This window comes from Pholis gunnellus (assembly GCF_910591455.1).
Source record: "Pholis gunnellus genome assembly, chromosome: 18".
Lineage (NCBI taxonomy): Eukaryota > Metazoa > Chordata > Actinopteri > Perciformes > Pholidae > Pholis > Pholis gunnellus.
The window spans coordinates 14,976,195-14,998,782 of NC_136545.1; the positions used below are offsets into that span (position 1 = coordinate 14,976,195).

The window sequence follows — 22,588 nt, forward strand, 5'->3', positions numbered from 1 at the left end:
TCCATTCGCTGTCCACGGATCTAAACTAGACTTCATAATGCATTTAGTGTTAGAGCGTTTATTACTGTTCAAGGCTATGATGAACTGAGGAAAATGGGGTTCAAGCCATTTACGGTCCACATCAGACTGTTACTTTGATTCTACTTTAATTAGCATTTATTAAGTTATTTTCAAGTTTATTGTTATTATTATTTTTTAAAAGGAGCCTCACTGGTTCACTTTTCCTGAGAATCACAGACGACAAGATCACAGTGGAGACAGAGGTCTTGTTTGACTAGATTTGTTTCTTTTTTTTGTTGTTTGGAAAGTGATGAGTTTGTCTGGAAGCACAGAGAGTGTCGGAGTCTGGATAGATGAACAGTAGGAGGGATCAGATGGTGCCAGGAGAAGATCCAAAAGGATCTGGGCCTGCGTTCAAAAAGAGGCGTCGACAGATTGTGGATGACCCAGTTACAGAGGCAAGGGAGAGGAACTCGAAGAGCCGTTGAAATTTTAGGAAAATTAATCCATCTTCATGTGTTTATTTTCTATCTTTAAGTCCTTTTTTTTTTGCAAACTTGGTTTTGGGTTAAAGCTTAGCGTTACTGTATATTTTAAAGATAAGGGTTAAGTGGAGCCATGTAGTTTTAATAGTAACAGTTTGGTGCGTTACGTTAACGGAAGGCTTCCGTAGAATATAAACCCGTGTGTGTGTGTGTGTTTTCTCACCATCGTCCCTTCATGATGTGCTGGTAGATTAATCCATCCCGCAGGATGTCTTTGTGGAAGAGTTGGTAGGAGAAGAACACCAGCAGCGTGGTCACGGCTTCAAATAGGATGCTATAGGTGATGTCACTGCACAGAAAAGACAGATGCAGGTAGGGTCAAAGCAAATAAACCATAATCTCATACATCACAACTTCAAAAGATATAAATAAATGTATAAGAAGATGCCGTTTAGATGACTATCCTTCCATTGAAGCTTATTTCCTAAACTAAACTCTTCTCTGCCTCCTGACACATAATCACGTAAAGTCAATCAAGTGATCGGACTTTAAAGAAATGTGTCAATGGTTTTACTTTCACACAGTCTTTGCTAAATACATCTCTCACTGAAAGTTACCACTTGACTGTGTGTGTACACAGATGAACAGTTAAGGGCTTTAATAAATATTGCAATTATTGCTTCATCTTGATTATTTTCCTCGGTTGATGACTTGAAAATAGCTTGTTTTATCCGACCCACAGTCCAAAGATAATATCACAGACAAAAGAAAATATTCACATTTGAGAAGCTAGAGCCAGAGAATGTTTGACATTTCCCCTAAAAAAATACTCAACTAATAAAACATTGATTATGATTTTTTTGTTTGCTGACCAATCGATTAATGGCCATATTGTTATTGTTTCAGTAGAACAACAATACAGCTAAACACACAGGCTGTGAATGCAAAACAAATGTCTTTAATATTAATAATAACTACACATTAACTTCATCTTTACCAATTAATTAGCCATCTGTGTCAAGGTTTAAATGATCTTATAAAATTAGAAAATGTAATTATCACATATCATTCAGGTGTTTTAGGTTACTGAATATCTCACAAAATAGATTCTGGTATAAAAATAAGACAATTCATACAGCAATTAAGTCTCCACTACAGGCTTAAATCATATGGCTTGATGTAAATGTAAGACACCGAATGTTTATTCAGACATCAGAGAAACGGTAACGATGTCACCGTATGTGTGGGAAAACACAAAGTAACTGTGATTTATCACGCATCGACTGCATACCTGGAAAGATATTTTAAAAAGCTACTGACATCTATCTTTCTTGTGAAATGAAGCCACGCAAAAGTGAAGCAGTCTGTTTGGGATTTGGGGGAAACGGAGATTCGCATCCAAACCCAGAAGCACGTACGGAGGGAAATGTGGCCGACAGCCACAAAGCGGTGGAGGGGAGAAAAACAAGGTTGAAATCTTGAAGCCTGGAACAATGAATAATGCTTTCACACAAGAGCCGGGGGTTTGATGTCCAGAGACAACAGAAGAGAAGGGGGAACGTAGACGGGTTGACAGAGAGAGGAGGATCAAGAATGACACGATACAGACAAGGAGGGAGAGAAGAAGAAGATGCTGCGTCAAGGAAACACCGGTCGTGAGTTGTGTCTCTGTGAACTTGTTTTGACACTGCAGAGGAGGATGTAGTCCACAGAGACGTACGTACTGTATCTCTGTCTCTCTGTGACAGACTGAGTGGCAGGCGGGAGATAATTCCGCCACTGATGAGTAAACACACTGAAATATTCCCTCATTAAAGCAGAGAGTGTTAGCGTGCACGCCGCCCACGGGGAGGAAAGGATGATACCATTTTTTTCAATCATTATGTTCCCTCCTCTCCCACTCATTGGCAAACGCTCCTAATCAAACTTTAATTTCAAGCCTTTTCTCTTCCTCCGAAACAACAAACACATCCTTAGTCACATCCCCTCCTTTTTTTGGGGGGTATTTCGTCCCTTTACTCATCCAGTTGCCAGCTCAGCGCTCCAGCTCGTCAGTCTGGCCGACGACTCGGGGAAGTGAAACACACGGACATCCGAGCCGAACCCCTTGATCCGTCATGGATTTCAGCTTCTCTTGGTTAGTGAACCGAGGAGCCAATGAGCCGAGTGGAGCACGCAAAGAAAGCGCTACAAACCTTGTCACAAACTGTTTTTCATTAACTGCTCAATGACTAACATCCGACACACATTAACGTCCGACAAACAAGGAAAAAAAAACAAGGAACTCAAGAGATGGGGCTGGCAAAAGTCATGCCATGTCATTTTATGTGAATGTTAAGCTGATAATGTGACGTCAAACAAGGGATCTTGAACAACTTGCACCATGACATTAACAAAAAAAATCACTGTGTGTGGTGTAAAATCACTTTACAGTGTTGTATCCTAATCGGCCTTACATGTGGGACTGTTTTAGTGTATGTAAGACACACACACACACACACACACACACACACGCCAGGGAGATACTTACAGCAGGGGCACTTCTACGATCAGGTGGATCAGGTTGGACAACAACTCCTCCAGGAGGTCCTCGCTGCCGGTTCCTACACACAAGCGAGAGAGTTATTATATGTGACACATATACGGTTGATCATAAGTCTCTCTTCACTCGGCTCCTTCCTGCTCTCCATCCTTCCCCTCATCCATATTTCATGCTCGCTGTACAGAGGAACGGCATTGAGAGAAGTGAGTTAATTGGGATTGCAGGGTTTTCTGCCGGCTTCGCCAAGTTAAATTGAATACTTTAATACCTCAGACACTTTCAATACCAGATATAATGCAATTTAAGACCCGTTTCACGATCACACCGGCCAAAGTGTGAAAGCACGACGTAGAACCAGGAGAGACGACGAATTATTAATTACTAAATCATAGTTTCAGTACTTCCCAGCTGTATAAAGCAATTATTTTTAATGATAGAATTAATCAAATTAACGCGACCTGGACATGGAGAAGAGGCAAAGAATGAATGGATGGTTCAAACAAATTAATATGATTCATTTATGTTAATGCTAAAGTTCATACTTTCCCATTATGGGATGATGAGCTTCCTAACTGCAGTGGCTTGCTACAGGTCTGATGGTGCTGAATCTCCCCCCAAAAAATGCTTTAACAGCCTCCTTTAACAGCGTGTTAACTCCACTGTCGCAACAACTCCACTTATCTTCACGTTACCACTTTCAACAAGCTGTAATTAGCTCCTTCATTTAGCAGGCAAATCACAGAACGATATGTTTTTTTATAACAATCGACCGAAACAGCAGATGTAACGTCTGTAGGCGTGTTTCTGTTTGTCAGAATGAAATACCGGGAGCAGGAATAACAAACGTGATAAATGTGAACGAGTAGTATTTTCATTTTTCTCTGCAAGCGAGCATTAAATATTATGTTTATCGAGGTTGTCGAGAGGCCACACGTTTGCAGAGTGTTTGTCTGGAGACTTACCTCAGACAGGGCTCGTGTTTTAGGCCGGAAAAAAAAGAAATGACCTGCAGTCAGTGGACGCAGAATCAGACTTTAATTAACAGAGTCTCTCAGAGACAGCTGATCCAGGTCAGTAGCTAAGGGTATTCAATATGTGCTCGATTACAAAAGCCAATTTCCTTTCTCTCTTCAGGTATGATGGGAAGTGTTTGACCCTTGTGGCTGGATTCTAATAACTCTCATCTTAGGAGCCGACTGGGAGCCAAACACTTTCAACAACGTTGCTCGACCGATGGATTTCTGTATAAAAGTACACTTACGTGTAAAAAAACATCTCTAAACTGACTTATAGCACCTTCACTTTTGTCTCAGACAATCAAGCTGAAAGTCCCTCCACATGTCGAGAGGTTTGTGACGATGATTTATTTATGCAATCTGTGGCCCCCACTTCAATCACCCTGCGCCACACCTTCCTTCTCCACATCAATCCGTGATGGATGGGGCTCACCTCCACAGGAGCCCGGCGCCCTCTCCTGGTAGGAGAACTGTAGGTGCAGCTCCTCCTCACTCATCTCCCTGATGAACACCTTGAGCAGGCAGCGGATCATGAACAGTGCATTGTGGGCCTGCCAGATGAACAGCTGACTGTGGAAGGGGAACAAATGAATGAAGCGTCGGGTTATCACATTGCAATCGACATCTCTCACTGAGCCGAACCAGTGCAGCATAATTGAGGGTCTAAATCAAAAGTAGTGACCCCTCTGGCACTTTTCCCCCCCGTATGCATCTTCCTCTGTACTATTAAAAATGGTGATGATGAAGAGTTTTCTCTAAACTGCATTACAACAACCAAGAAAACTAAGAGAACAGCGACGCCCTCCCCCTCGATACTAAACAACTTAACTATGTCTTCACTCAGACATGAAATGGGGACAAAGTTGGTGAGAAGCAAATGAGGAGGAAAACAAGAAATGATTGGAACCATCCAGAGCAAGCCAAGATGTTTCACAACCACGAAACACCAACACGGGCGTGTCTAATCAGTTCCACAAATTGACAATTTCCACATGCCAATTTTTTGCTAGACGCCAAAAGCGTAGGTTTGTTTGTGGGAAAATAGACGCGAGCGGATGGGGAGCGATAGCTACAACCTCTTAACGATGTGTGATTGACAATGAAGAGTTTCCCAACCGAAGCTTTTTGGTCGTCTCTGTGGATATGGAAGCTTGGCAGCGAGTGCAGAATAATGCCACATGTGTTGGTGGTTAAACCTCAGCAGCGTTCTCGTGGGAAACAACCACTTCCCTTCCCCCGACTGCCTGTGAGCAAACAATAACCGGCCTGCACTCTCCCGCGCAGCGAACACTGACGCGTGCACGGCGCTCATCGTTACCGACGCACTCGTCTAAATTCTCTCCTCCGAGGTTCCCATACTCACTCTTGGCATTCTGTGGAGATTTTCAGCTCTTTGGTTCTTCCGAGGAAAACTCGAACCAGAGCGCCAAAGTTCCCCGACCTGGGATTGTTTTCAACTTGAAACAAAGAAGGAGGAAAAAAAAGGAGAATTTAGCAGCAGCATTACATGAGAATCCAGAAACTTCCCAATCTGATAGTTTGGCATGCAAACAATAAGAAGATTTAAACAACAATAAGTTGATATTTATGGTTATCAACGTACTGAAGATCTTGGCGAGGGGGATGACAGCCTCTTCCAGTAACTTGGAGTCTCCACTGGTTTAAAAGGAAGAACAAAACACACAATAAGAGAGTTAGAAAGAAGAGGAGATGATACCTAAAAGACATGCAAAATAAATCATCTGCCCTCCGTTTACCAAACACTAATAACATTCAAATAGTTTGCTTCTGCTTTCACATTAAAAAAAAGACACAAGTTTGCATCGACTTCTTCACTTTTTGTGTACATATAATTAGTGCTTCAGTGAATGCAGTATGTCTCAGGGCACCACTATGCTGACCTAACAGTTACTCAAGTCATTAATTCAAAGATAAATCGAACATAAAGAATAATAGCTAGTTGCAGCACTCACTTAAACCACTCTAATAGTCCTGGTTTTTTTGTGTTGGCAGTGCAGATACTGTATGTCGACTTTGTGTCTTTATTTCTTGTATTTGTGTTCAAATAAATAAGATAAATCTGTGATCATACGGGGAGAGCATGGCGCATTAATGAGTAGGATAAGTACACAAGTGCATGTGCTCTGTTATCAGTCAGTTGCAAGAACGAATGCTGCGTCTTTCTTTACTTCTTAACGCTCTTTACAAAGGAACTAAACGTCGACCTATTGTCAGCCCAGCAGGACAATAACCCTGTGGAATCATTGCTGAGGCGAGCTCTGCAAACATCCTGTCCACAGCTTAATGTTTGATCCTGGTTGAGAATCGTAAAGGACCCTCTTGAGCAGATACTTTGTAAAACTGAGACGTTTTCAAGTATCTGCTAGTAGAGTCGTTAATAGTTTGATGTCCTCTAAATATTTAAACACAACACCGGCTGTAAGACTGTGATGAAAACACTTCCAGGGGAAGACTGTATTGATCAGTTTTACCTTCAATTTGTTTTCCCTCCTTGCTTTCTCGAGGAATCGCTGACACAAGGTTCTCTTACTGGCTTTCTCCTGAGCTCTTAACTGCGTTTTATTCATCACCATTGTGCAAAAAAAAAGCAAGCAAGTGGGCCTTATCCTAGTACTTATTTCTCTATTAAAATACTCACTTTATAACAATAAAGAGACGGACAAATGTTTGGTGCTCCAACTTTATAAATTGTGAAACTAATATTTATTGAATCTTGCAACATACTTGGACACACGTCTAACAGAACCGTTCTGTGTGTGTGTGTGTGTGTGTGTGTGTGTGTGTGTGTGTGTGTGTGTGTGTGTGTGTACCTGCTGGTGGGACTGATGAAGGTGAAGGAGATGAGCTGGTTCCAGAAAGGATCGTTCTCCGATATGGATTCTGTGCCCAGCAGGGCCTTGAGGCTGGGATTATCGGACAGGTCACTGACATGGCTGGTGTTCGCTCCCATCTCTCCCCCTCTCTCTCTCGCGCTCTCTCTCTCTCTCTCTCGCTCTCTACTGGCTCCACTCAGCCAGACTCACCACTCTTCACTGCTTTTTCACCAGGCATATGCCAAATCCTGGGAAAAGAGGAAACGCTTTAATCATTAATGCCATAACAGAACAAATGAACAACTACTACTACAAACAAACTGGGTTTGTCTCAGCCACTTCACAGGGATTTGAATTCACCAAAATGGCTAAAAAGGCCGGTGCAAACATCCAAGTGCAGTAGAAAGGGCAGTAGCAGGTGCAACTAGCACATAACTGAGATTCATTATATTACTTAGCACTTGTAAACATAATTACAACTCAGATTAAACATCAAGTTTGTGTAATTTAATCACGAGTAGCAGAACAATCATGAAGTTGATAAACAATATAGGAAGACAAGCCACCACTGGAAAGGATAACGTGGATCTGTAATCTCCCTATCCTTGTATTTCTAATCAACATTTTGATTTGAGTAATTCTTTGTCCAATACATTGACTTAAAACAGAGGCCAAGTTGACTACAGGATACCACATAAAGGAACCAGGATGTTTGTTTTGATTTCTTGAAATGGCACACCTTTAGCACACAGGGGCCAAAGCGAGCTGGAGTACACTGTAATAAACCACAGAGAATAATACTAATACAAGAGTTAATACCTCTTTTAGTTTTAACAGTAATAAAGACAGAAATCTGAGCTAAAGGGATACAGAAGCCACTAAAAGGAAGCTATTTTTCCCATATTTTTTGTCATTGGCTAACAGACTACTGTGACTGGTCAGATCTAGACTGTGCTGTCTCAGAGCTGTCTCGTGGGTCTCTAGCTGCTAATGTGACTGCTCTTGCGTCTGCTGAATTGACCAACTTGAGATGACGTTAGCTAGCTCATCCGGTTTCAGGTGCAACATTTGATAGCCTCGGTTATTCTGACCGTAAACACGGTGCACTGAATGTCACGCATTAGCATGAAATCATAGCGAGGTACATTACTGATTCACGAGCGTGTCTAGGTTAATACGTCACTGTGTCTGGAGAGCAGCTAACATTAAGGTTCACAGCTTGTTTGCTATCAGCTGACCGCTTACCTGTCATGAATGCTGCTCGCAGTTTCTGTGTCTCTCGATTCCCAGGACCGTTAAAACGCGACTGGTTTCTACACTAAATAATATGCTTATCCTAATATTTTTTCTTACGTGTAATTTCCTAAAGGCAAACCCTTTAAACTGAGGGTAATTTGAGAATATTAAGTTTACTCTACATACTCCTTTCGTCCATGTTTTCCACGTCGCCAACCCCTTGCGTAATGACGACATGTGGGCGTTGACTGCGTCTGAGCAAAGCCATGTAAAAAGGAAGTCGCGTCGGGGGTAGTTCGGAACGTTTGATTGTCACTGGTCAGAATCAGAACCCCAGGACCGTTTATTTGCCAAAGTATGTTGCAGATACAAGGAATTTGACATGGTGGATGGGTGCAAAACATTAAACAATCAATCAACACAGTGCAAAAAATAGAAATGTTCAATATAATATAGTGCACAAACAAACACATAACAGTATAACAGGTATAATGTAAGTGTAATGTGGAAGTGCAGTGTATTTAAATATTTAAATATAGAAGGGATGTGTACCGGTAGGAAATTGTCCCGGGTGCCCTCAGGTAGGGATAGGTATCTGCACGATTGTATTACTACAAGGAAAAACTCTTATCAGTGTTCTGTTGTTTTTCATTACAAAATAATTGCTTTTAAAAAAGATAGATATTGCTAAATATGGTCTCTACGGGAACCACAACAGCAAAGTCACTATATAAATGCATAAATATCTCACTTTAAACATTCATATTCATTTGAATTAGTCGTGACTCTCAATAAACGGCTCTGCTTTTGGTACGCGTTGCTTTGAGTTGACGTCTACAGTCGACGCAATGTGAGCCTGCAGTACGTCCTCCACACCACCAGGGGGTCTCGTGGTCCGCTCTATCCGCACGTGTGTTGTTTGAGTTTGGATTCTACACGAGTTCATGCGCGAGATTTGTGTCGGAATACAACATGTCGGCGTACAAGAGAAAACGTGGAAGACAGACTCAGGCTGAAAGAAAGGCAAAGAAAGCGAAATTTGTAGCCGATGGAGGCGAAGCACCGGTGGAAGCCGATCAGGAGAATACCAATGAAATCACGATTCCACCACCGGTTTCGTCGGTAAGTGCTCCTGCTTGTTATTAGCCACTAGGTTGTTAGCTAGTTAGCTAACGTGCCCAGGCGGAGATCACACTCCTAAAACAAGGCAAAGCGAAGATTTAAATGCTCAGTATTTCCTGGTTGTTATTAATAATGAAAAGTCTAACAGAACGAACTGGGAAATGGTCTAAAATCCACAATAATAAACGTGTTTTTGTTTGTTCTTCTTTAACAGGGTAGATGGAAAAACAAGGAAAGAGTTCTCATTTTCTCCTCCAGAGGCATCAACTATAGAACAAGACACTTGATGCAAGACCTGAGGACCCTGATGCCCCATGCTAAAGGAGGTCAGTGACTTATGTCAAACAAAAAGTATTATTTCACCCCAAAACATGTGCTGACTTTGCTACTTATGTTAAGCAGAGATACAAGTGTTGTTAATTATACTCCCCTGAAAACAACGTTTCTTTCTTTTGTCTGTTAGACACAAAAATGGACAGAAAGGACAAGTTGTTTATTGTTAATGAGGTGAGTGTTTTTAATTAAAAATGTAAACACCATGTTTAATCTTAAGCATGCAGCCTTACGAAAGATCTGTATTGTTCCCAGGTGTGTGAAATCAAAAACTGCAACAAATGCCTCTTTTTTGAAGCAAAGAAAAAGCAGGACCTCTACATGTGGTGAGAGTTTCATCTTTGTTACTCTAAACATTTAAATGTCCTTTTTTGTAATTACTGTTATAGAACGCATCAGAAGTAAATTCAACAATGTCATTTCCTTACAGGATTTCCAACAGCCCTCATGGACCGTCCGCAAAGTTTCTGGTTCAAAACAGTGAGTTGCTTCCGTCCCACAGGTTTGAAGCGCAGTAGACAACATCTGTCATGTTCCACGGTGACTAACAGGTCTATGTGTTTGTCTCTCTCCACAGTTCACACCCTGGCTGAACTCAAGATGACAGGAAACTGCCTCAAAGGATCCAGACCGCTGCTCTCGTTTGATCCTGTGAGTAGTACTGATCCGAAGTTATTCTGTCAATAATATAGTTTTATCAGGACGACAATCTGTCTAAAATATCCATTTATGTATGTCGACAGCTGGTAGATCGGTAAAGGTAAGAACTTGTCAGAACATTAACATGAGTTGTCTCCTCTTGTTTCTTTTCTTCTGCAGACATTTGACACGGAGCCCCACTTTGCTTTACTGAAGGAGCTCTTCACCCAGGTGTGTATACAGAATGCATCCATTAATCCCGAAAGTCTGTTAGGTTTAAGTTTACTTGATGTAATAATCATTGTTTAGATGCAGCAGTGAATCCTGAAAGCTGAGGTTTCATATCTAAGTACTCAATGCGTCTTATTGTTGCAGACATTTTCCACCCCACGCTACCACCCGAAGAGTCAGCCTTTCGTGGACCACGTCTTCACATTCTCCATCTCAGACAACAGGATATGGTTTAGAAACTACCAGGTAACTATTCTATAATTCAAATATATAATATAATAATAAAATTATAATTAAAACAAAGTCATCCAGGTTTACATTGTAAATATTTCATTGTTCTTCTGTTGTGGGTTCAGTGTTCAGATATTTTTATTCAGCAAAAAAACATCTCTGTGCCACATTCAGATCATGGAGGAGGACGCCGCTCTAGTGGAGGTCGGACCTCGCTTTGTTCTCAACCTCATCAAGATCTTTCAGGGGAGCTTCGGAGGGCCCACGCTCTTCGAGAACCAGGACTTCCTGTCTCCCAACATGGTAAAAATGACAGTTTATATTGTCAGCATGTGATGTGTCTGATTCCTTACCATGCTACATCATACGTTATCTGACTGTGTCACCTTCCTCACACACCCACAGCACCGGCGACAGATCCGACTGGCGGCAGCAGCCAGAGTGCGTGAGAAGCAGATGGTGAAGGAGATGCAGAAAATTAAGAAGACTCAAGGGAAGGTGGACGTGACCAAAGACGTCACAGCCGACGTCTTCCTAACACCAGCTGACGAGACGCAAGTTCACATCCAGATGGACGCACCCGAACCGAAAGAAGTGAAGAAGAACAAACACAAGGCTTTCAAAAGACAAAGGATGGCACGCAGGTAACTGGATGGACTGTTATGCCGAGTGAATGGCTTACTGCGGTCCCTGATCCAATGTCGTCTCAAGCAAATGTGGAAATGCAACAGTGCAGTCCAATATTATGAGCTTTGTTAGGTTAAAAGAAAAGACGTGAAACTGTGCAACACGTCATTTAATTATCACGTGACAGAATTCGAGAACATTTTAAAGATGCACATGTGTTCAATGTCTGTTGCCAGAGTTTGTGGATTCACACAATATGTATTATGCTCCCTCCCTCAGAAAGACTGTACCGCTTGTAACTACTATACTGCAAAGAAATATTCTCCCATCCTTTTTGATAAACAGAAATATTCCATCAATGTAACAAAAAATAAACTTGTTTATTGATTTTGAGTGACCACAATTGTTTTCAATGTCATGAAAATAAAATAATTTCAACTTCTTCTGCGTCATCTGATGTATACTTCCAACAAATGCTTGTCAAAGGTGTCGGCATACACATTAAACGTGAAGGACAGTTATGGCAATGCATGTGCATAGAAGTCGAAGGCCTGTGGAGTGCAGACCTACTGTACAGAAACAGGAAAACAACCATGTCTTAAATATTTTATGGGCTGCCGACCAGCTCACTGCATGTGAGGGGACAAAAGGCAGAAGAAGCTCCAGAAACACAAATCTGTACACAGACCGAATGTGGCCTCAACTGGACTACAAACCATGTGGGTTCAAGGAATTACAGGCAATGTTTTCTGACTCAAAACACCTGGGACTCCATGAATGCACTATAATACAATATATACAGTAACTGTACATACAATCATTTTCCATCTGTCTATGACATTATGTACTTTCTATGATAATGGTCTAACAAGACCAAGTAGCCGACGATATTCCACAAATCCAGTGGCAATGCCCCACTCACATGACTGTTGACAAATGATGAACCTGGTTATTTTGTTGAAACAATGCAACCTTCCCCACTGTCCATTATGCCTATAAAGTCCAGCATTTCTTACCTGTCTGACTTTGCCCCCCCCCCCCCCCCTTGAAGTTCATCCAACAGACTGTAGTCACCCCTCCTCCACCTCCTCATCGGGACAACAGAAGTATTCCACAAAGCAGATCTGTCCGTCGTCGTTTCTGATCAGGTACTGCAGAGACAGGAAGCCCCTGCTGTCTGTCCTCACAGAGACTTTACAGGACAAAGCCAGGGCTTTGGTGGACGGCTTCAGGAGGGACATCTTGTACCTGGTCACAGTTAACGGAGAGGCCGGCACACAACGTGGAGCGTTAATAAAAGTCATTACGGGCAGATACAGAGACCAGAATCTTCCTCAGTGTGTGATGTGAAAAGCTGAAGCAGCATAATTGGTCTTTTTCATAGGGGGGGCGACATAAGGCAACTATGGATTGATTTCTCTGTGCTAACCTGTTGGTTTGTGTCTTGTCGCATCGGAACAGCTCCATCATGTCAGAGTCTTTGGGATAGTCATAATGGGCATTTCCAGAGTTCCCAAACGTAGACAATCTGGAGAGCAGAACAAATCCCAGAAGAATAAGTAGAATACAAGATTATAGATTTGCCAGTTTAATTAATGAAAAGAGGATGCATGTATTGTAAACATAGTTGTTTGGAGTTTTAGCAATATAAAAACGAACCAAAAGTCTAGTCAACATGAAACTTTAGAACAAGTAGTGATGCTTTAAACAGCAGTTTCAGGTTTTGACAACACACCTAAAGTATGGCTGGCTGGGGGACATGGTGATCTGTAGCACCTCACTGGTCATGTCCAGCTCAGAGAAGGCTTCCTTCAGACTCTCTGACTGCAGGATCACCTTTAAAAAAGAGCCAGAGGTACATGAGTCCTAATCAATTGCAGACACTGGGTTTGATTAATAAGCAATCATTGAAATTAACAGAAAAAGGTGTATTTTATTGTTTGTATTTGTCAAACTATGCAGTAGTATATATAAACAGCATACTAATTATATGAAATAGTGTCAGTTCACCTTGTTTGTCACATTGGTGCTGCAGAACTCAAAGTCAACTGGCTCCTCTGGTTCTTGCGTGTTGATCTTGCACACAGTCACCACCCCACCCTCCTCCAGGAACAGCGTGAGGGGGTAACCGTACCCCCTGTAGCACATCCGCAAGGCTGTTGACACTCCTTCAACATTGCACAAGGCAGATAATGAAAACATTCAGTCATATCTGAGGTGGATAATAATCTAAACACGGCAGATACAATCCTATTTAAACTGTGATTATATAGGATTGTATCTGTTTTGTTTAATTATTGCTTCCTTTATCTGTACCAGGTACTGTGCTTCCTCCAAAGATATTAAGGCAGTCCAGCAGAACTGTGAGGTTGACCTGGAAACCCACCGAATCTTCCCGTATAGTGAACTCTTGGAAGATCTCCGCCTGGATGAAAAAGAAGACACATCCGTTATTCCAGACTCTCTGCGCATGCTCAATGAAAGAGGATAAGGGGGATTATGTATGCACATAAGACACACCTGGATGAAGGCATTGGCTTGCAGACATTTGGAGTCCTCCACAGTGACCTTTAGGCCGTTGGGTGTGGCGCTGAAGATGGCGTGGTCTTTGAATGTGATGGCTTTCAGTAAATTGGACAGATTGCGAGCATTGTCCAAACTGGCCACTAAAACGTATTGCTCATCATCGGCTTGCGACTGCGTTGACAGAGGCATTGTGGCACTGAAACGAAGACACACAGAACTGATAAGACTGCACAAAAACTATAAAATAGCGTAGGTAATGGTATCAAGTTAAATCTCGTAAATGTCGTTAACAGAGATGTTTCTTTTATTGCAACCTTAATATTATAATCATTTAAAACCAAGAACAAACGCTTAGCCGAATAAGGTAAGGTAACTGTACTATAGATGCACAAAGCTGTCATTTTGCTGTCTGTTATTTACCTTTTTTAAGCTAGGCTAACGTTATATGACAGCCTATCACATGTAGTTAGTGAAGAGTTAAAAACAATGATAATTTAAGTGGCATGTATTAAGTGCCATAGAATTGAACTAGCATCCCCGGTAAATAAACTTAAAAATGTTTCTGATAATGCGTCAGTTACTTACAAAGTTGTATTTCAGAATCTCATGTGCCTGTGTTTTGAAGAAAGGCGCCCCTGACAACATCCGCTTCTCTCTTCTTCTACGGAAGTAGGTTCTACGCATGTGCAGATACATTCCAGAGACTTCGTAGCAGAGACCAAAACACGGAAGAATTACCCTCTCTACAGCGGCAGTACGTGACAACAGTGGTGTCTTGTGGTCAAAGGAGGTGAGATTAACTCAGTTAAACGTTGTTTGGACTGCAGGCTGATTATAATTCTTCATACCTGTTCCGTTCACCGCGCGATGACAGGAAGTTAGCTTTAGCTTAGCTGAACATGACTGGTGACGGTGTGTTTAACGTTATAACTAATCACTAACGAGGCCAGTTAATGAGACATAACATGTCTCAAGAAAAGCCTCAACATGTTGTCGACTCACATTGCAAAGCAGAGCGGAGAACACAGCCTTCCGTGTGCTGTTTGTGACGAAATATAAGCTTCTTAAGCACCAGGTTAATTGACAGGTTGCTCGTGACAAACCTCAGTGAGATGTTTTAGGTGCTCATGCTTTTTGGTACACCTCTCCACAGGGATAACCATATTGAAAGTTCCGTCACATATCTTGTCCAATGAAATCTATGTATATATAAATTGACCTTCTAAATATATGAGCATAAAAAGTGTGAAACTCTGAAAGTCTTATTATTATTTTTTTACATCTTGTGTGTTCTTTCTCTGCTTCAGGTTCTTCATTTTGCGCAGCCTGTCTCAGCTGCAGTCATGGTGTGCATTCCCTGTATTGTGATTCCGGTCCTGTTGTGGGTCTACAAGAGGTTCCTGGAGCCTTACCTCTATCCTTTCATTTCACCGATTATCAATACATTCTGGACCAAAAAAGCAGTTCAGGAGACTGCGGCTAGTGACCAAAAAGTTACTGAAAAGAGTAATGGCACTTTCACGGTAAGTTGATTGAAAAGTGATGATGTTATTGAGTTATTGATAACAACAGCATTTTGAAAGACATTTTCCTTCTCATGTGTTTCAGCCTGAAAGCAACGGTGAGGCCACAGCCAATGGATCCACTACAGTAGCCGATAAGAAGACAGATTGACATCTCTAAATGATTATAACGCATCTAAAACAGTGTAAATATTTCATTAATATAATGTAGAGAAACTATGAATTAACTTATAATACTTCTATGAATGGAGTGGTTTTTAATAGCCTTCCATGTTATTGTATCTTGTTTTAAAAAATGTCATTTGTATAACAGTAACTTTAAGAAATTAGTTATTGTTGATATATGCATTTACTGTGTTGATTATTCACTCTCGACAGAATAGTTTTTCTATGTCAAAATTGCAATTTAATGAATGAATAAAAGATCATGTTCAAATAAAAAAAGATGCTCATTTTAAGCCCCATACTTCCTCTAGCTTACTTCATGTTGTGAGTCATCAAGGGATTGATTTTGATAACACAGCGTGACCATACAAGGGTCACTAATTTAAGAGAGGAGTGTTCCAAACACAAAACATATTGTACACTGTGTGCAAAATTATTAGCCAAGTTGTATTTTCGAGGATTCATTTTATTATTGAACAACTACAGTGCTCTCGGTCAATCCAAAATGTTAATAAACCTGTATATTTGAGAAAGTAAAAGTGAGGTTTTGGCTTTTTTCGGAGAATATCTATGTGTGCACAATTATTATGCAACTAAATGAAAAATGTCCCATCTCACTAGTTTATTTGCATCTGTTAAAGTGAGAATAATAAACAAACAACTCAAAATTTACAAATAAACATTTCTGAGATTTAAAAAAAAAAAAGAATCAGTGACCATTATAGCCCCCTTCTTTTCAATAACAGTAATAAGCCTTCCAGTCATGGATTCTGTCACTTTCTTGATCTGTTGACGATCAATCACAGCCTCCCAGACACTGTTCAGAGAGGTGGACTGTTCTCCTTCACCATAAATCTCCTAAAAAGGGCCTACAAGTTCTCAATAGGTTTAGGTCAGGTGAGGAAGGGGGCCATGTCATTATTCTTTCATCTTTAAGGTCTTTACTGGCTAGCCACACAGTGGAGTACTTGGATGCATACAAATCATGATCTTCTTGAAAGATGCAGATGTTTTCCTGTACCACTGCTTGAAGAAAGTGTCTTCTAAAAACTGGCAGTAGGTTTGGGAGTTGATTTTGAGTCCATCTTCAACCCGAAAAGGTCCAACTAGCTCATCTTTAATAATACCAGCCCATACCAGTACCCTACCTCCACCTTGCTGGCATCTGAGTGGAAGTGGAGCTCTGTGCCCGTTACTGATCCAGCCACAGGCCCATCCATGTGGTCCGTCACGAGTCACTCCCATCTCATCAGTCCATAAAACCTTTGAAAAATCTGTCTTCAGATATTTCTTGGCCCAGTCTTGACATTTCAACATATGTGTCTTCAGTGGTGGGCACTCCAGGCAGGTTGCAGTTCTGGAATATGACATGGCTTTAGCTAATTGTAACTATCCCAAGATTCATCCCCGAAACGTTGCCTCAACTCCGCCTGCATGCTGCTCAAACGCTCTGCATGTTTGGAAGATGAACAAAAACCCACACAGGAGTCGTCTCACTGATGCACACCTTCACTCCACAGAACCTAATCCCGGACATTAATGAACTGGCAGCCAAGAAAAGATGCCAAACATCTGGTTCTGGTACATATGCTTACAAAAAATGTAGTTTTGTTTTGCACTTTGTTCAATATCCCTTCTATCCTGTTTATTACATGCTCGCCCTATTTGTCCCTCAACGTAGTCGCAATTGCGACTACGCAACTGTATAAAAAAACAGTTGTTTTTATTATTGATGTTGATGACAAAAAGGCAAACAGTAAACTCACCTCCAACTTTATATGAGATGTGACTCTTTTTTCAGCCCCTAAATACTCTGATCAAGCCACTTAAATCATTTTTTTGCACTGATATGTTTTTGGGACTTAACTGGGATTAACCAGTAATTCAAATGAATATATTGTCTTAATCATAATGTAACATGTATGTGATATATATAATGTCCTCAGCCAGGGCCATAGCCAGGATTTTAGAAATAGGTCATAAGGTCATTTTGAAGCCTTGAAGTAGTCCAATTTAAATATACTGAGTCAAAAATACCTGCATTAGCTCATAAAGTACCGTGTGTATGTTCGAAAGCAAATATTTAGTTGCATGAAGAGGTGGCCTCTGTAAATGCAAGTGTCGCTGTCACCACTAGAGAGCATCATGGTATTATAACCTATACAGTCTATGATTACAACTAATGACAGTAAGCTGGCATCTGTGAGACTTTATAATCAATCTCCAATCACAGATTCACTACAGCAGTGTGGAATAAACAGGGAGATGTGGTAGTCAACATAATATATATATATATATTAATGTTATGAAGTAGTGGAGGATGACATACAATAATAACTGGGAACATAAAAATAACATAGTGTTAATTGTCAGTTCACTAATATATGTTGTGACGCATGCAGAGTCTTTAATGTTGGACAGTAGAGCCTAACAATAAATCATCAATTGAATACGTCAGAAGAGACTGTAAGAACAGTAGACGTCAGCAAACACGTGTTAAAGCTTCCAGTCAAGTCTCGCGAAATTTAGCGGCATCACACTGTAGAGACATGGCTTGAATCTCGCGAGATTTAGCGGCCCCACACTACAGATACGGCTTATGGTCCTAGCAACCGGTCGTAAAATAACTTAACATATAGAAGCGCGTTGTCTGTGATAAAGGACATTGTGTAGATTTAAATATGTAAGGTCGAACTCGAGCCTATTGTCGCTATCACCCGAGAAGTCTGTATCATTTAAGAGAGACCATAGAGATCATAGCATGCCGCAGTTAGCATAGCCACATAGCTAAAGTTAGCTCCGCCTGGGACAACGTGAAGAGCATCTCTACTGAGCGACGTCATCTAATCCAGAGTTACAGTTTAGTTCACGATGAAGTGTCACTATGAAATCTTGGATGTGAAACGAGACGCAGGAGACGGTGACTTGAAGAAAGCGTATCGTAAATTAGCATTGAAATGGCACCCGGGTAAGCTGTGGTAGAAATCATTCAATGACCTGTCAGTCAGTTAGCTAGCTAAGTGTAACGCTACTGTCGTAAAAATACAATATTTACTACTGCTGAAATGTATTGGAGGTCCTACATTTCTGCGTCTGAGTGACACCAACTAACAGACAGCACCCACTGTTGATGTTGTTTATTCTTGCAGCAGCACGTGACGCTGTTATCTCGAACCTTACAAAGATAAAATGGAATTTCACTTGAGTTTTTCACGTTAACAACAGCTGTGGTTCACCGTCTGACATTTGCAGATAAAAACTTGGACAATGCGGACGATGCGTCGGAGCAGTTTAAGCTGATTCAAGCAGCTTATGATGTCCTGAGTGATCCGCAGGAGAGAGCCTGGTGCGTTACAACAGAGTCACAATGGTTTAGCTCCTACTCCTGTATTGTTTGGGTTAAGTTCGTACATCTTACTGTCTCCTTCTGTGTTGCAGGTATGACAACCACAGGGATGCTCTGCTGAAAGGAGGAATCAGTGGAGATTATGAAGATGACAGCATTGACCTGCTGCAGTACTTCACGGTCACCTGCTACGCTGGCTTCGGCGATGACGAGAAGGTGAGCTCGTGTGATCTTGTGTGTGTGATCAGTACTGACAAACGGTCACATCAAACCTTCAACCAGGTGTTTTTCAGTCCACTGCTTGAGACAAGGATGATGCCACATGCCACAAAACTTGATGAATCTGCCGATTTAAAAAGAAGATGATGTTACCCGGGAGTTGTGGCACCACACGACTAAATAACAAGTCACATTGTCTGTCCTCGTTGGTAGACAGTACAAGAGGAAGCGGTAATTAGATTATTAAAATGCTGATAAAAGACAACATTTACCCCCCCATCTGCAGGAATGTTGGCAAGCTTGCAATTGTGCCCCACTTACAAAGAAAACATCCAGTCTCCTTTTTAGTATGCAAGAACACACAGATAGTCCAACAAAACCGTACAGGGAATAGAGCCAAGATTTTATGAACAACAGGACTTGCCGTTCTGGTTGGTGGTGGCAGGTTCATTCTTCAGGACTTTGGGGGACATAAATTCACTGTGCATCTATTTTCTCATTAATTATTCCCTCTTGTTTTGATCTACGCTCTGTCCCTTAGGGCTTTTACATAGTCTACAGGAATCTCTTTGAGTCCATTGTTAAGGAAGAGGTGGAGCACGTCAAGGTGGATGAAGAGGAAGAAGAGGAGGAGTTTCCTCCCTTTGGAGACTCTCAGAGTGACTACGACAGCGTAAGCCAGCACCACACTCAAAACGCTCGAGGTTGTTCCTCTGTTGGATGACGTAAGAGTTGTTTACATTCAGTTACATGAATGAAATGGTACGTTTTCTGTGCTACCTTCTCTGAGCAAGAAAACCTTATTAATCGACTTGTGTACTACTTAACCACTCTCTCCATTTGCAAATTGCAGGTAGTGCACGTGTTTTACGGCTACTGGCAGAGCTTCTGCACTCGCAAAAACTTCGCCTGGAAGGAGGAGTACGACACGAGGCAAGCCTCCAACCGCTGGGAGAAGAGGGCCATGGAGAAGGAGAACAAGAAGACCAGAGACAAGGCTCGAAAAGAGCGCAACGAGCTTGTGCGTCAACTTGTGGCTTTTGTTCGCAAGCGCGACCGCCGCGTGCTGGCCCACCGGAAGCTGGTGGAGGAGCAGAACGCTGAGAAGATCAAGAAGGTGGAGGAGCTGCGGCGGAAGCAGAAGCTCAGCCAGGCCAAGTAAGCGGTGGATGGGTAAATGTGACGTTTATTATTTTCTCCGTTGTTTCTCCCTTATACTCACAATACTGTACTGTATGTCTCAGACTGGCAGAGGAGTACAAGGAGCAGAGCTGGGCGGCCATGTCTGAACTTGAGAAGGAGCTGCAGCAGATAGAGGCTCAGTACGGAGAGGAGTTTGGAGACGCATCGGAGAGTGAGGAAGACGAGCTGGACGCGGACACACGGGAGAAGAACGGCGAAGAGGGAGGAGGTCAGTGAGACGTTTGGGATTTAAGCCTACTTTATACGTCTGTTTTAATGTTTTTTTCTGGTGTTTTAATCTTTTTTTTTTATTCAACGCATCAACATTCATTCACAGAAGCAGAGCAGCCCAACGGAGACGAACTGACGATTGATGATTATTATGATGATCTGTACTGCCCGGCCTGTGACAAATCCTTCAAATCCGATAAAGCGTGAGTAACCTTCGACTCCCTCCACCGACCCGCTGTCCTCTGGACCTACAGTCTAGTTCACCTCGCTAAGCTGGGAATCAGCACGGGGTCCAGCGATGCAGTGTGTTATTGATTTCAGCATGGCGTTAAACACAAAGCTTATTTTAATCCAAAGTGTTAATAGGAGGCCTCATGTGACAGAATCTATGGTCTGAAGTAAATGAGAGGGAAGATATGGAGGTGTAAATCAAGCCACTGTGGACTGTTTCAACACTTTTGTCTGTGGTGAATCTAAACAATGGAGAGAAACTATTAACTGTCAAACTTGAATGTCGTTGTCATTGTTTGCACATGTTGGTTGTTGAGGAATGTCAATGATTATTTGTAATGATATTGTAGGTTCTTGTTGGAGATTATAATGCAAATCTGCAACGGGTGTTTTTGCACTTCACACACTGCTACATCTGTCATTAAAGCAGTTTGCATTTTTTTTCAATTTCCTTTTCTTTGTACAGAATGAAGAACCATGAAAAATCTAAAAAGCACCGGGAGCTGGTGGCGTTGCTACGAAAACAGCTGGAGGAAGAGGAGGACTCACTTGGTCTCAACTTGAACGGAAAGGAGGGGATAGAGGAGGAAGAGGAGGATGAGGAAGACAAGCCAAGGCAAAAGTGAGCAGCTTTTCTTTCTTTTCACTCGGTGGTTAGAATAACCTGATGACGCGTTAGCATTTACATTTCTGACATTTTTCTTTTCACTTACTCAGGCTGTCCAAAAAGCAAAAGAGGAAAAAGAAACTGCAGAAAGTAGTACAGGTGAGTGATATCTTTTCTTATGGTTAAGTGTGAAGTGAACCTAAGAAGCTATCTATGTATTCACGCTGTCCTCCTCCATAGCAGAGTGCTCCTGAGGTCGGGGAGGAGGAGGAGGAGGAGGAGGAAGAGGAGGTGGAAGTGGAAGTGGAGAAACCAACACCGACCACCTGCGAGGACGAAGCCCCCGAGAAGTCGGAGAACACAACAGAGCCTGAGAAGCAGGACGATCCCCCTCCCGCAGAAGTCAAGAGCTCTGGGAAGACGAAAGGAAAGAAGGGAGGAGGAAAAGACAAATCCAAGAGTGTCAAGTCAAACGCAGGAGGAGAACCGATTCTCGAGGTTTGTACGGTTGAACCCAGAGTTTAAGAGGATTTATGGGAGTGGTTTGTATTGATAATTTTCCATTCAATAATTGTATTATTACAAATGTCTTCTTCTTACACATGCATCCACAACATCAGTTTTTTATTTTCCCCTTCCTTCTGAGTTATCAAAGATGACCTTATTACATTATTTACTGTTCGAAAATGATCCCTGCTTACATTATTAAATCACATCTCCCCCATTTCCACCTCCAGACTGAAGTGAGCCTCTGCTGTGTGACCTGCAACAACGAGTTCCCCACAAGAAACAAGTTGTTTGACCACCTGAAGACCAGCGGCCACGCCAGCGCTGCCTCCTCAAACGCTCCCCACAGCTCCGTGAGCAAGAGCAAAAAAGACAAGAAGAAGAACAGATAACACATCTGGATCCGGGCAAAAGGGTGCGACTCAGCAGGGACACAGGAAACTCTGTGAAGGAAAATAAACTGAAAGAAGCCTCTGAAAGTGGACTTTTAATGGACTGGCTGGCTGACTCCCAGGGAATAGCTTTTTGTGTTTTTTTTAATTACCCAACACTCCTGTCGAGTGAGACAGTTATGTATGTGCGAGTACATTTCACAGTAACTGCTGAACGTCTCTGAAAGAACATACAGGATGCATCCTATTATCAGATCCTTTACTGTTTTGGAGAGCTCTGTAGTGGTATTACTGCATCATAAAAATAAAGGTGATACTGCACGTTGGTATTTATACGACAACTCTGGAATGATTTACGTTAAT

The 22,588-nt window shown here is 41.8% G+C and overlaps 4 protein-coding genes across 4 annotated transcripts in view; 2 read left to right on the plus strand and 2 right to left on the minus strand.

Moving 5' to 3' along the window:
• Window positions 1-8,319, minus strand: part of dym (dymeclin) — a 46,493-nt gene extending 38,174 nt beyond the window's left edge. Inside the window, exons 1-7 of the mRNA XM_079178563.1 lie at window positions 8,123-8,319; window positions 6,875-7,125; window positions 5,647-5,699; window positions 5,407-5,500; window positions 4,477-4,613; window positions 3,016-3,088; window positions 709-834 (exon numbers count right to left, since the gene is read on the minus strand). Coding sequence (XP_079034689.1) covers window positions 709-834; window positions 3,016-3,088; window positions 4,477-4,613; window positions 5,407-5,500; window positions 5,647-5,699; window positions 6,875-7,014 — 623 coding nt within the window. The 5' untranslated portion in view covers window positions 7,015-7,125; window positions 8,123-8,319. The remainder of the gene's footprint in view (window positions 1-708; window positions 835-3,015; window positions 3,089-4,476; window positions 4,614-5,406; window positions 5,501-5,646; window positions 5,700-6,874; window positions 7,126-8,122) is intronic.
• A 754-nt stretch (window positions 8,320-9,073) lies between these two features.
• On the plus strand, window positions 9,074-11,738 carry bxdc2 (brix domain containing 2). The gene is made up of 10 exons (XM_079178720.1): window positions 9,074-9,235; window positions 9,450-9,561; window positions 9,699-9,742; window positions 9,824-9,894; window positions 9,999-10,048; window positions 10,146-10,219; window positions 10,388-10,438; window positions 10,583-10,684; window positions 10,844-10,972; window positions 11,075-11,738. The coding sequence occupies exons 1-10, from the start codon at window positions 9,086-9,088 to the stop codon at window positions 11,315-11,317; spliced, it is 1,026 nt and encodes a 341-aa protein (XP_079034846.1). The 5' UTR covers window positions 9,074-9,085; the 3' UTR covers window positions 11,318-11,738.
• Window positions 11,739-12,366: 628 nt separating this feature from the next.
• Window positions 12,367-14,471, minus strand: rad1 (RAD1 homolog (S. pombe); the record flags this gene model as incomplete). Its single annotated transcript, XM_079179299.1, has 7 exons — window positions 14,408-14,471; window positions 13,817-14,018; window positions 13,613-13,721; window positions 13,307-13,464; window positions 13,032-13,132; window positions 12,726-12,824; window positions 12,367-12,544 (listed from the first exon to the last, which is right to left on the minus strand). The coding sequence occupies exons 2-7, from the start codon at window positions 14,009-14,011 to the stop codon at window positions 12,367-12,369; spliced, it is 840 nt and encodes a 279-aa protein (XP_079035425.1). The 5' UTR covers window positions 14,012-14,018; window positions 14,408-14,471.
• A 3,638-nt stretch (window positions 14,472-18,109) lies between these two features.
• On the plus strand, window positions 18,110-22,559 carry dnajc21 (DnaJ heat shock protein family (Hsp40) member C21). The gene is made up of 11 exons (XM_079178580.1): window positions 18,110-18,478; window positions 18,763-18,856; window positions 18,949-19,072; window positions 19,617-19,748; window positions 19,929-20,233; window positions 20,320-20,486; window positions 20,595-20,691; window positions 21,186-21,341; window positions 21,437-21,485; window positions 21,567-21,824; window positions 22,064-22,559. Exons 1-11 carry the CDS (start codon window positions 18,382-18,384, stop codon window positions 22,223-22,225), a joined length of 1,641 nt encoding a protein of 546 aa, XP_079034706.1. The 5' UTR covers window positions 18,110-18,381; the 3' UTR covers window positions 22,226-22,559.
• The last annotated feature ends 29 nt before the right edge of the window (window positions 22,560-22,588 follow it).

What these genes read in the sequence shown, in the direction of transcription:
- dnajc21 (XM_079178580.1), top strand. Translation starts at nt 18,382, where the DNA reads ATGAAGTGTCACTATGAAATCTTGGATGTGAAACGAGACGCAGGAGAC. An exon ending in AGCATTGAAATGGCACCCGG is followed by an intron (nt 18,479 to 18,762) that starts GTAAGCTGTGGT and finishes TGACATTTGCAG; the next exon opens with ATAAAAACTTGGACAATGCG. An exon ending in GATCCGCAGGAGAGAGCCTG is followed by an intron (nt 18,857 to 18,948) that starts GTGCGTTACAAC and finishes TCTGTGTTGCAG; the next exon opens with GTATGACAACCACAGGGATG.
- bxdc2 (XM_079178720.1), top strand. Translation starts at nt 9,086, where the DNA reads ATGTCGGCGTACAAGAGAAAACGTGGAAGACAGACTCAGGCTGAAAGA. An exon ending in GATGCCCCATGCTAAAGGAG is followed by an intron (nt 9,562 to 9,698) that starts GTCAGTGACTTA and finishes TTTGTCTGTTAG; the next exon opens with ACACAAAAATGGACAGAAAG. An exon ending in CGCTGCTCTCGTTTGATCCT is followed by an intron (nt 10,220 to 10,387) that starts GTGAGTAGTACT and finishes TTTCTTCTGCAG; the next exon opens with ACATTTGACACGGAGCCCCA.